A 13,122-nucleotide genomic window follows, 5' to 3' on the forward strand; every position below is an offset into this window, starting at 1 on the left:
TTGTCTATGGGAGTTTTTATTTATTTATAGCAGATCTTCTACTGAAAGTGTTTTTCAGACTTCCTATAAGTGATCTGTCCTTCTGTATCTACCTGCGTTACACCAATGAAATTTCCCCATTTAGTTAATTTTATTCTATTTCTGTTTCTGTAATTTCTTTGTGATTTTAATGCATTTTTCTTGCTGTGAAGCACTTTGAATTGCCCTGTGTATGAAATGTGCTCTACAAATAAACTTGCCTTGCCTAAAGAATGAAGCCTAAAGAATAAAGGCCTCTGTGTTTTACAGATACAGAAGGAGTTGTATTTTGACGTAGCCTGACAGTGACAGATGATAGCCCAAAGAACTTGTTAAAAGTCCTATGTTTATTTCTGACGTTAAACAAAAATATTACTGCGACCACACCCCAGCCTAACCCTATGGCCGCCATCGTCCTTTGATAATGAAAAGACGCTGAGTCAGCAATTTGGTTCACGTCAAACTTTAACAAACTCCTCCTAGGGCGTTACGCCCACTGGCCTCAAATTGGTGTACGTCCTCTGGACAAGTGGGGGGGTCGCACGGAAAGGCGGTCGCGCGGGTGGCGAGAGCCATCATCACCGCTCCGCGGCTTAATTTTTTTTTTTTTTTGTGTACGTTTTTTGATTTCCCAAAGTAAAAAGTTACTCAAGTTAAAAAAAAATGGTGTTGATTCAAGTCAAATGAATAATTACAGGTCTATTTCTAAACTTTGCATTACAGCCAATATTCCAGAAAAGCTGGTCAGCTCCATTTGAACAACTTTTAGATGCTAATGACATTTTCAACACATGATAACTTTCTTTATGTTATTATGTATTATACTACTGTAGATCTGATAAAACACATGATGAAACTAAAACTGTTCAGGAAAGGTTTTTGTCCCTTTAATTTTATTTCATATCAATACATTTACCTGAGCAAATTCACTGGAGACAGAATGAAAAACATTGGTGTTTTTCCCATAAGGCACATCCAAGACTGTATTTAAATAAGAGAGGAGGCGTTACAGTCAGTGGGACATTTGGACTCTCTTAATGTCGTGTCTCTTCATCTCAAATAACGTCCTCACTGGACATGCAATTTGTTAGTTTCTTGTATATTTTCATGATTTATATATTATTTTACTAGAGTCCTTTTATTTATTGTTTTATTTTGGATCAGAACTCATTTAGTTTTGGTTGAGAGCCGGCGTTCATGTTGTAGTTATCTGTGTTTTGTTCGTGTGAATGTGTTTTCTCCCTTTTGTGCCCGTTCAGAATCCGCTCTGCTTTTCCTTCATGTAAACACTGCTGTCATTTCTCTGACTTACAAAGATACTCTCTTTTCATATTTGCATTGTTCAGGTGAAGTATTGGATTTTAACATAACATTACGGTTTCATTTGAACTTTGTTTTGTGTGTAATATGTGTGAATGAATCATTAGTTTGAAGAAACATGTCTGTCAAAAGAAGGTCGATGTTGAACTCCAGTCACAGTTCCCATTTCACTCTGGGAGCCTACGTTGACCTTGGGCTTTTAAAATGGCTGTATTTTCTCATCGTATTGTCAGTCTATGTTCTGATATTACTGTCTAATCTGCTCCTCATCATTGTCATATGTTTGAACAGGACTCTGCATGAACCCATGTACATTTTTCTCTGTAGTTTGTTCATGAATGAGCTTTTAGGCAGCACTGCGTTGTTTCCCATGCTTTTATTTCAGATTACTCAGGATGTCCACACCATCACAACTTATTTTTGCTTTCTACAAATCTTCATCGTCCACTCTTATACCGTAATAGAGTTTGTGATTTTTGCTGTTCTTTCATATGACAGATATTTGGCCATATGCTTCCCTCTGCAGTACAGCACACGGATGAACACCAACAAATTGATCTTTCTGATTGCTTTTCCCTGGTTCTACTCCTTTGTGATTGTTCTAGTTGTGGTTCTACTAACGTCGCCTTTACAACTCTGTGGACACAGCATCTCTAAAGTCTACTGCAATAATTACTCTGTTGTCAAACTTTCCTGCTCTGATACTTCAATCAACAACATTTATGGACTCTTTGTAACTGTCCTCACAGTCTTTGTGCCTTTGATTTTCATGGTAAGCACATATATCTGTATTTTCAGGGAGTGTTTCAGAGGATCTAAGCAAACGCGACAGAAAGCTCTGAGCACATGTGGGCCTCATCTGGCTTCCATCATCAATTTCTCTTTTGGAGTGTTGTTTGAAGTCTTAGGGAGTAGATTCAACCTAAGGAACGTGCACAGTGTGATCCAAGTGGTCTTATCACTGTATTTTCTGGCAGTTCAGCCGCTGTTCAACCCTTTAATATACGGATTCAAACTCACCAAAGTTCGAGAGCTGAGTAAGAGTCTGCTACGTTCTGTTGTCAGTCACTAATGAGCTGCTGAACCAATTAAGGCAAAGACACAGATTGTATTTAATTTTACTCAGAAAGCAGTGGTTTGAATGTAGAAAATACTATTAAATGAAAACATAAATGTGAGAGTGTAGGGCGGTCCTTCTCAAATAGTGGGGCGCGCGCGCAGTGCGATGCCATTTTGAATTGCCCTTTCACTTCGTGGTGACAAAGCATCCAGTTTACATTCAAAGTCTAAGTGGACGCGTGTCTTGGGCGGCCAGCGTTCAGAGCGCGTTTTTGAGCGTTTTGAGCATTGGATGTGGCGTGTCAAGGGCATTTGAAGTATCTGGACCCAGACAAGCCCCGGAGCCCATCACCTCAGTTTTTGGACTTTGTAAAATAAATACACCAAAGCCACTTTCTCCATTTGGTCTGCCATCGCACCAAGAGAAAAGCAATAGATCCATGGCAACACCCCCCCACCGCGCATGTGCACTGGACGCCTTAGACATGCGTCTGCTGGTGAGTTTATTTTCTGGACGCTTTGGACGTGCGTCCAGGGCGTCTGCTTTCAAATGTACAGGTGTCCAACTCGGGCGTCCAGCTCAAATTCTGAACGCACTATTATTCTCTTTTTAAAGTAAAAAAAGTGTGTAATTGCACAGTTTGGCTTCACTGTGACTAAGACGAGAAAAGACCAGTGTGTCTACCAATGTCGGCAGCAGACAGAAGGAGGCCAAATAAATTACATATCAATAAAACACACACTTTGCTTCGCTTTACTAACATATCAGGGGTGCGGGGTGTATACGCCCACCGTATTTATAGTCGCGGCAGAGGGGGCGCTGAAGGGAATATACCAAATATATTAACTTTACTAAATTGTATTAAACTGTACTTTGATATAATAACCGAGTTATATTTACTCTATGATATGAAGGGTTTAGTTCTTGCACACACAGACACACATATCCCATTGTTCCTCTATTACGCACTCTTTGATAAGAAGCTTGAGAACTGCAGACGAACTCAAGGACAAACTCCATATAAGGCAACAGCGACAAATGGAAAAGTACTGGCGAGAGAAACCAACGAAGCACCGCCCTTCAACAATTGAGGTGCCACAGTGCATCATACGCACCATATTGAAATGTTATAAAACGTCAAGCGCAAGGGGCGCGTCCGGACCGCCCGCATAAGACGCCGTCACATTTGATTGGGACAGATGGTTAGCACTCTATTGATCTGTATTAGAATTGTATTGGCAGGTATTAAACATTTGACTGATTCTAACTATTCTGATTCTTGTCGTTTCTTTCATAAACGAGAAAGCCGACAACTTGCTGACCCCGACGTGTTGAAAGATTGGGACTAACTGCAGAAAACTCGACGAATATCGGACGACTATTCACTGTCCTCGCGGTCTGTGGGCCAAGGAGTGTCGCGTAGAAGTGTGCACACAAATAACGTAAAAGGTAAGGACAACACCCGTTGTATATGTATCGAAGTTGTCCACATTGAACAGTGTCAAAATTATTTCTACGTGGTCACACAGAGGTCTGCTGGACACGATTGTGTAAATTTGTTAAAGCTAATCTAGCCAAATTTAGACCAAAGTTGTGAAAGAATAATACAGAGTAACAGACGCAGGAGACGCGGTTAGACAGAGAGGGATACGAAGGAAATTAAAGGAGACATGCTTTGGTAGCGGAAATATTATGGATGAGGTAGCCGAGAAACACGCTTTGGTAGCGGAAATATTATCGGCTGAGGTAGCAAAAGACGACTGAGGTAGTCGCATTAGACAAACACGTGATTTAATGGCTTGGGTAGCCAAAAGATAAAAGACGACTGAGGTAGTCGCTGACATGGTATCAGTATGAATGGGGAGTTTGCGCTTGCACGTGAGAAGCTGCGTTTGTGTAGCGCAAAGAGAGAGAGGACAAAATGAGAGCAAAACAGAGAGAAGTAGAGCCCACCCAAAGGAGGGGTGGCCCACAAACCCCACACACACCAAGCGCTCCTCCTTTCACAGCTGCTGATGCTCCGGCTCGAGCTGCACCCACAACACACACTGACTCACACATTTCACACCGCAGCGCCACCACGTGCATACTCCCGCTGTGCAGAGACAAGTCAATGAACAAACAACAATGTCAAAAAGATAAACAATTTAAATACGCTATAGGATAAAAAATAAAATAGGATATAAGATTAAAAATAGATAAATTAATGAACAAATAAACAAACAAACAAACAAATAAAACCAATAAAAAACATAAAGACCAAGAGACGACACCTCAGGTAAGTAACACAGGGAAGAGAAATGTGTCAGACACAAGAAGCTCTGGAGAAACAAAACTTAGACTAGAAGAAGAAGAATGGGAACACTGAGCGGAGGAACATCAGAGGATGTTGGACCGAGAGGAAACGGACTAGGTCAGAGAGATGAGGGAAGAACTAAGAAAGAAAGGGGACACACACACACATCGTCGTCCTCTTCCAGTCAGGAAACACACAGCCACGACTCTGAACCCGGACCAAAGATGGTAATTGGAACAGCGGCTCAAAATACAGGGATGATGAGGAAGGCATAGATACAAGTAAAGAAAGATAGTGGAAAGTCAAAGAAGGAAAAGAGAAAGTCAGGTCAGACAGAACCAGAACCAACTATGCTCCAAATGCCTTTGATGGTGGACAGAAGTGGAGGATTGGGAGGTTTCCAACCATTCCAATTCAAAGATCTATAAGCCATAGCTAAACTTCTTCCTCTGTGAGAGGGAGGAACCAAATGGATGGGGGCTCTCAATAGTTTAACAGCCAGACACCATCTGGCAGCTGGGGGCATAATGGGTCAGTGCTGCAGTAGCTATGAAATCAAACAGCTCAAGAAATGTAGTAGACCACTGTAATGGAAAATAGGCCATGTAATTTCAATTGTATCGATGTTGTTTTTCTGTTTGCAGATGATATAAGAATATTGTTTCCTGATTTGTATTTTCCGGCGCCTCTGAATCGAGCCAGTATCAGGCCATTTAATGCGTCAGGACGTTGATTATGTGTCAAATCAACTCCGATTGAGGGTCAGGTAACCATAGCTCGAATCTTTGCATCCGTGATGGTTGTTCCATCTCTTTTGGAGCTGATTTGATTATGATGATGTGCGTACGTGTCAATGTTTGTCACTGCCTTTAAAATATGTGCTTTGTAAGTGTTGTAGAGGTAGGGAGAGATTCCTCTGTCAGGGAGAGATTTGTTCACTGTGCGCGTGAATAAACTTCACCTTTTGAGAGAGACAAACTCTGTTTCTGTTTCATCCTTTCTTGGTGATTGTTTGCAGAAATTCCACAACACTACGTAGAGCACCAGAAAATGCGCCCTTTGGCCTTTGGGCTCAAAGATTTTATACAATACTCAGGGAAACATATCCTGATCCGGCTGCCAGCATTCCCGGCCTCACACCATGGACTCCCACGGATGGACCAGAAGAATGGCTCCAGAAGTGTTAAACTCAGTGGATAGATGTGACAGGAAGACACCCAATGAGATACTCAGATAGGAAAATAATATACATAACCGCAGTCATGGAAGCCCTTCCCCCAAGTGTTGAAGAACATCTAAGTAAGGACCCTGACCTCATGGATGGTGATGACGCCCGGTTCAGGAAACACGTGGTGCACGCTTTGACTCATCACCGTAGCAAGGAAAAAGGTAACAAATCAGAGACACATAAATTGCAGGAACAGTTACTAAAAATGAAAGTAAAAGATCTAAAAGACAAAGTACATAAGAAAGGTCGAGGTTTTAAGGGAGGATTCAGAGGAGGCTTTGGAAGAGCCCAAGGTGGAATAAGTCGTGATCAAGGACTGATCAACGACGGGAGGAAGGAACATGCTATCGCTGTGGATCTACTGACCATTGGATGTGAGCCTGCCCGTAAGCAGCTACTCTCCGTGGAAGAGGAGGAGCCCCCACTGTGCACAGGCCCCCACCTGATGCAACCAAATGCTGAGGCTCCCACAGTGGGCAGTTTTACACTGGCCACGAAGACGAGGAATACTATGGGCATCCAGAGAGGCAGGAGCTAAGTCAAGCAGAGCCAATGCGCCATGTGAAGGTGGAGGGACAAGCTGTACCTATGCTGGTGGACACCGGAGCCACACACTCATCCATCAAGTTCCCCCTCCACCGTAACCAACTATTCGGACTGTCACTCTCCTTGTTTGGTATCTCTGGGACTCACCAATCTCTGCACTGCTAGTATCGCTACTGGACAATACGTATTGCACAACCAAGAGACACACACTTTTACTGACATTTACTGGGCCCGCCTGACCGACATCACAGAAGGCGTGGCTGCACGGATGTTAAAATTTCCGGACACACTAAGACTATAGCATGTGATCAAATTTTGGTAGGAAAAGAAGTTGTAGCTGCTTATTGTCAGCTAATAAAAGAACCATTGGATTAGTATAGAATGTATGTGGGTAGCGTGCCACATTTGTCCCTGGCTGTCTCACCAGCTCATCAGGTGAAAGATTTAGGACGAATGACTAAAAGACTAACCTCTGATACTGATTGGCATCCAACTGAGCTACCCCCACAGAGACATGTCTTGGTTGTGAGCTGCTGGTGTGCTGGAACTATCATCAGAACTAATTTTCCCCATTGTGTGGACAAATAAAGACATATCTTATCATCCAACGGGAACACTCCTATTCTACCTGTACCTAAGATGGACCCCTCTCAATTTAGACCTGCTCATGACTTTAGGAAAATTCGTTAACTAGTCACAGACCCATGCCCCTTGTACACGACCCGTACAGGAGTTTGCAAACATTGGAACCATCTGATACATGGTTTACCACCATTGAGTTGGCCAATGCCTTTTTCTGCATCCCGCTGGCTCCTGGGATCCGACATGTATTTGCCTTCACCCACAAGGGTGCGATATCGCAATACACTACAAGGCCACAAGGGTTAAAATTAAGTCCTGGAATCATTAACCAGGTGCTGAAGAAAGTGCTTTCCACCTTTCAGCTGCCAGAGGATGTCATACTGATGCAGTATGTGGATGATCTCCTGCTGGCTGCGCCCACTGTCTCAACGTGTCTGTCCACCACTAAAGATGCCTTGCTAAGGCTTCAGAAGTGCAGCTTTAAAGTCTCTCAGAAAAAGCTAGGTTGAACAGTGTCTAGTGTAGTTAATTGTATTTCTCCTGAACATATAAACATGATCCTGACCCATCTTAAACCAATGACTGTGGACACATGCTCTCTTTTCTTAGCCACTGAGAGGCAACTCCTGGGTCCGGATTGGTAACACACACGCTTACATGGCTTTTTTTTCAGGAGTACTAGGTATTCCCCAGTCCAAGAGAGGGAGGTTGGTTTATGAGGTTGTTTTTTGCTGTCATCGTTTGAATAAGATGTACAGTAGTAATAGGCATTCTTCTGTGGGAAGCATCTGAAAACTTTGGACATCAAACAAATATTACCAAGCAGAACAGAACATCTTTCTTATCAGCCCATTGAGCTTACGCCTTAAGTTGTGATCTCTTAAGAGAGATCAAAAGGGGGAATGAAGGTAATACCAAATATGTTAACTTTACAAAATGTTGTCGGTGTAATCTCTCATTCGTCCAGGAGTGTTCAATATTAGAAAAAGGTTCAGTTGTTTCATCTGGACTCAGTTTTAGAAAAAACAAAACGTTTCAACCCTCATCCAAGAGTCATTGTCAGTCGGCGAATTTAGGCCGGGAACTCAGATATTTATTCTATTCTGTGGCAAGCCCTGCCCACCGGGCGGGCCCTCGTGAAGAAAAATAAAAAAAAAACAGAAACTTCACCTCTTTGTTTTCTATCAAGCTTGCCTCTTGTTTACTATCAGTCCTTTAATGGGCTATTAGTCTCCCCTTTGTTTTTGTGTGTCCCTGGCTCACTCCCCTGAGTACCTGATTAGCATCCGAATGCCCTGGTCTTCTACCTCTCCAGGGATTCAAAATGCCATTATAAGATAAGATAAGATAATCCTTTATTGTCCACACATTATAAACAACAGGACTGTTGAACCTTAACCCTCCATTCCTATTTAATGGTGGTCTTTCTTTTTTAGCAAAGATTGCCTCTTTAACTCCTTTTTCAAACCATCTTTTCTCCCTGCTTAGAATCTTCACCTCACTTTCTTCAATAGAGTGATTAGAGGCTTTAAGATGAAGATGCAGGGCGCTCTGTGGTCTTGTGTGTCTTCTGTGCTGATAAAGCCTCTTGTGCAGTGGCTGTTTAGTCTCCCCTATGTAACACTCTTAACACTTTTCTTCACTGCATTGGATAGAATAAACTACATTGCTTTGTTTTTGGGTCTGCATCTTGTCCTTAGGATGAACCAATTTGTGTCTTAACCTGTTCCCATCCTCCTGTGGCCGGCGAGCATTTTCCAAATTACAAAAGTTCTCTTACATCATCACTTTTATTTCCGTGGTCAATACCATAAGTTATACATCATTTTAAAGGTTATTTTCTCAACAAAATGAACATGTCATTGATTTACATTGAATAATATGCCCCAAGAAGCAATTGCCAATAGTTTATGAGAAAGTCTCAACTTTTACAAACGCATGTCCTGTTTGCTGTTTATGATGGACGAAACGGCTTTAATTCTGTACATCCTTGTGCTCAGTCTGTCCGTAAGGAACCATAGAAAAACAATAGCCACTTGTATTTTTCCTGAAGTTATCCGATTTCGAGATATTGTCAAGTAAAAAAAAAAATCTTCTCTGGGTCATACTTTTCGTCAGGCTCGTCCGGCGCATTTCTCCGTCCATAACAAATGACCTGTTTGACTTATAAGATGGTGTTTGGCATCGATCTTTTCTTCAGACTGTTAGCTACAGAATGAGACCATCCATCAATTTTTTCTGTCCACGGGTTTGTTTTCTACAGCCTCCGGGGGAAAAAAATGCGCCACTTCCGACGCGCGCATCAATCTTGTTTTTAGCCACATAGCTAATGCTAGCGGTGACGTAGCAGACTTTGATTGACATATTATTCTAGCCAATAAAAATAGCTTTCGAATGGGGGGCTGGACTTAGAACTTATTCACACAGAATAGTCCCTGTTCTTGTGCGTAACGGCTGTAAAGAGGAGGAGAGGAGAGGAGGGGACTAGATTTTACGCATAACGTTTTCTGATTTTATTAGCCTTTTGAACGCGCATTTTGTTAGATGTATGTATTATTATATCAATACAAAAATAAAATAAAAATATCATTATTTTTTTTTTTTTTTTTCACCTCTATATGGGAAATTCATGGGTAAACTCATATTTACACATTTTCACATACATTGTTTTTTGCAGTTATAATAGGTATTAGTGGCCTACAACACATCAAAATGTATGTTTTATGATCATAGAGGAGCTAAAATTGTAATAAAACAGTTTGTATATTTGGATCACATGTTCCGAATATACAAAAGGTACAGTAGTACCTCATACAAAAAGATCAACAGCACCAAAATGCCTGTTCTCAGAGATCTGAAACTTTACACAGTTGTTGACAACAAGATAAACATAATGTACAGTGAACAGCATATGCACACAATGAAGTATGTCCTGCTCAGGACCATTACAAATTGACAATATTCAGGCCACACTAAAAAAAGGATGTTTTGTTTATGTTTGGGCTTGAAGCCCTGACAGTGTTTATATGCACATCTGCAGAAACTAGAAGGCCTAAGCTTTCTAATGATGCATCACACTTGCATGAGGTCTGTAAGATCCTCTTTTAATAAGCAATGCCATTTGGGTCCAACCATTGTGCACAAGGCAAAATAGGTGGATGGTAACAGGTTAAAGTGTTGCCTGGTTTAAAATAAGGCCGTGGCTGGAGAGCTGCGGTGCGGTCAAATGGCCGCGCAGTTTCAGGGACCGCGGCATTTCCCTTATAGCCCGTTATAGCCTCATGGCTAACCCTAACCTTAACCCTAACCTTAACCCTAACCTTAACCCGGCGCGGTCTAAAACGGCGCTAAAACGCGGTCAAATAGCGGCGCAGTTTCAGGAGCCGCAGCGCGGCTGTGCAGACACTCCCTAAAATAAACAGGGACTTCATGTTGTCCTTTGATGGTGGACAGAAGTGGAGGATTGGGAAGTTTCCAACCATTCCAATTCAAAGATCTATAAGCCATAGCTGCTAAACTTCCTCCTCTGTGAGAGGGAGGAACCAAATGGATGGGGGCTCTCAGTCCCAAGACATAAGGGATAGAAATACCCTTGCTTCTCTGTTCTGTTTCCCTTTCATCCCTTTTGTCTTGCTTTTTGATTCTTTTCACTCTGTTGAGAGCCCAAGCGGGGTATCCACAGGCTGAGAGGGCATTCCGGACGTGTTTTTCCTCTTTCCTCTTGCACTCTGAGCTGGTGGGCCCCTCTTGGGCTCTCCAGGGATTAAACATTTGATTGATTCTAACTATTCTGATTATTGCCCTTTCTTTCATAAACAAGCACGCCAACAGCGCAAAGCGTTTTTGTTCTGGTGCACTGGTGTAGAGGATTCTTAATAGTACACGTACGGTATGTCACACCTGAACTTCTAAAATTCTTCCTTTGCTTTGTACATTATGTCTACCTTATATATTGTTCATAATTGTTAATACACAAATAAAAGGTGAATTACTCATTTCTCATTATTGTGTTTCTCTTTTGAAATGGAGATCGTCGGCCTTGATGGAATAGAATCTACACATCTGGAAGATTTCTTATCAATATAATGTAAAGTTTAATACAGAGCATTCTAAAAAGTTCTCAATAAAGTTTTACCTGAGTAAATTCTCTGGAGACAGAATGAAAAACCTTTGGATGTGCCTTATGGGAAAAACACCAGACTGTATTTAAATAAGAGAGGAGGCGTTACAGTCAGTGGGACATTTGGACTCTCTTAATGTCGTGTCTCTTCATCTCAAATAACGTCCTGACTGGACATGCAATTTGTTTTTTTCTTGTATATTTTCATGATTGATATATTATTTTACAATTTTTTAAATTTTTGATTGTTTTATTTTGGATCAGAACTCATTTAGTTTTGGTTGAGAGCCGGCGTTCATGTTGTAGTTATCTGTGTTTTGTTCGTGTGAATGTGTTTTCTCCCTTTTGTGCCCGTTCAGAATCCGCTCTGCTTTTCCTTCATGTAAACACTGCTGTCATTTCTCTGACTTACAAAGATACTCTCTTTTCATATTTGCATTGTTCAGGTGAAGTATTGGATTTTAACATAACATTACGGTTTCATTTGAACTTTGTTTTGTGTGTAATATGTGTGAATGAATCATTAGTTTGAAGAAACATGTTTGTCAAAAGAAGGTCGATGTTGAACTCCAGTCACAGTTCCCATTTCACTCTGGGAGCCTACGTTGACCTTGGGCTTTTAAAATGGCTGTATTTTCTGATCGTATTGTCACTCTATGTTCTGATATTACTGTCTAATCTGCTCCTCATCATTGTCATATGTTTGAACAGGACTCTGCATGAACCCATGTACATTTTTCTCTGTAGTTTGTTCATGAATGAGCTTTTAGGCAGCACTGCGTTGTTTCCCATGCTTTTATTTCAGATTACTCAGGATGTCCACACCATTAGGACCTATTTTTGCTTCATACAAATCTTCCTCGTCCACTTTTATGCCACAATAGAGTTTGTGACTCTTGCTGTTCTTTCATATGACAGATATTTGGCCATATGCTTCCCTCTGCAGTACAGCACACGGATGAACACCAACAAACTGATTTTTCTGACCGCTTTCACCTGGTTCTACACTTTTGCCATTAATCTTGTTGCAGTTTTACTATCGTCACGTTTACAACTCTGTGGACACAGCATCTCTAAAGTCTACTGCAATAATTACTCTGTTGTCAAACTTTCCTGCTCTGATACTTCAATCAACAACATTTATGGACTCTTTATAACTGTCCTCACAGTCTTTGTGCCTTTGATTTTCATGGTAAGCACATATATCTGTATTTTAAGGGAGTGTTTCAGAGGATCTAAGCAAACGCGACAGAAAGCTCTGAGCACATGTGGGCCTCATCTGGCTTCCATCATCAATTTCTCTTTTGGAGCGTCGTTTGAAATCATAGGGAGTAGATTCGACCTAAGGAACGTGCACAGTGTGATCCAAGTGGTCTTATCACTGTATTTTCTGGTAGTTCAGCCGCTGTTCAACCCTTTAATATACGGATTCAAACTCACCAAAGTTCGAGAGCTGAGTAAGAGTCTGCTACGTTCTGTTTTCAGTCACTACTGAGCCGCTGAACCAATAAAGGCAAAGACACAGATTTTATGCAATTATACTCAGAAGTAATTAAAACATAAATGTGAGACCGTGTAGGGCGGTCCTTCTCAAATAATGGGGTGCGCCCCCCTGCGCGCAGTGCGATGCCTGGCAACACGTGTGAACCATTTTGAATTGCCCTTTCACTCCGTGGCGACAAAGCGTCCAGTTTACATTCAAAGTCTACGTGGACGTGTGTCTTGGGCGGCCAGCGTTCAGAGCGCGTTTCGAACGTTTTTTTGGTGCAAATTCTGCGCTTTGAGCATTGGATGCGGCGTGTCGGGGCGTTTGAGTGTCGGAGGCTTTGGAAGCATGGCCAGAGCAGCCGACGCAGAAAAGTTGGACAAATCTGAACTTGTTTGTGGCAGACGCTGCGGAGCAACCAATCAGAGATTACGCTCCTGTGACGTGCTACGCACGACCCGAAAGA

General features: G+C 41.8%; 2 protein-coding genes across 2 annotated transcripts; both read left to right on the forward strand.

Annotated features, from left to right (window-relative positions):
- The first annotated feature begins 1,477 nt into the window (after positions 1-1,477).
- LOC140370287 (olfactory receptor 11A1-like) lies at positions 1,478-2,410 on the forward strand. The gene has a single exon (XM_072457386.1). The coding sequence runs from the start codon at positions 1,478-1,480 to the stop codon at positions 2,408-2,410; it is 933 nt and encodes a 310-aa protein (XP_072313487.1).
- A 9,298-nt stretch (positions 2,411-11,708) lies between these two features.
- Positions 11,709-12,665, forward strand: LOC140370292 (olfactory receptor 11A1-like). The gene has a single exon (XM_072457400.1). The coding sequence runs from the start codon at positions 11,709-11,711 to the stop codon at positions 12,663-12,665; it is 957 nt and encodes a 318-aa protein (XP_072313501.1).
- Positions 12,666-13,122: the final 457 nt, after the last annotated feature.

This window comes from Eucyclogobius newberryi, unplaced genomic scaffold (assembly GCF_026437365.1).
Source record: "Eucyclogobius newberryi isolate DKJ021-1_F unplaced genomic scaffold, fEucNew1.0.hap1 SCAF_10, whole genome shotgun sequence".
In the NCBI taxonomy this organism is placed as follows: Eukaryota; Metazoa; Chordata; class Actinopteri; order Gobiiformes; family Gobiidae; genus Eucyclogobius; species Eucyclogobius newberryi.

Bases quoted from the DNA above. Each gene is read 5' to 3' on its own strand.
- LOC140370292 (XM_072457400.1), top strand. From the start codon at position 11,709: ATGTTTGTCAAAAGAAGGTCGATGTTGAACTCCAGTCACAGTTCCCAT.
- LOC140370287 (XM_072457386.1), top strand. From the start codon at position 1,478: ATGTTGAACTCCAGTCACAGTTCCCATTTCACTCTGGGAGCCTACGTT.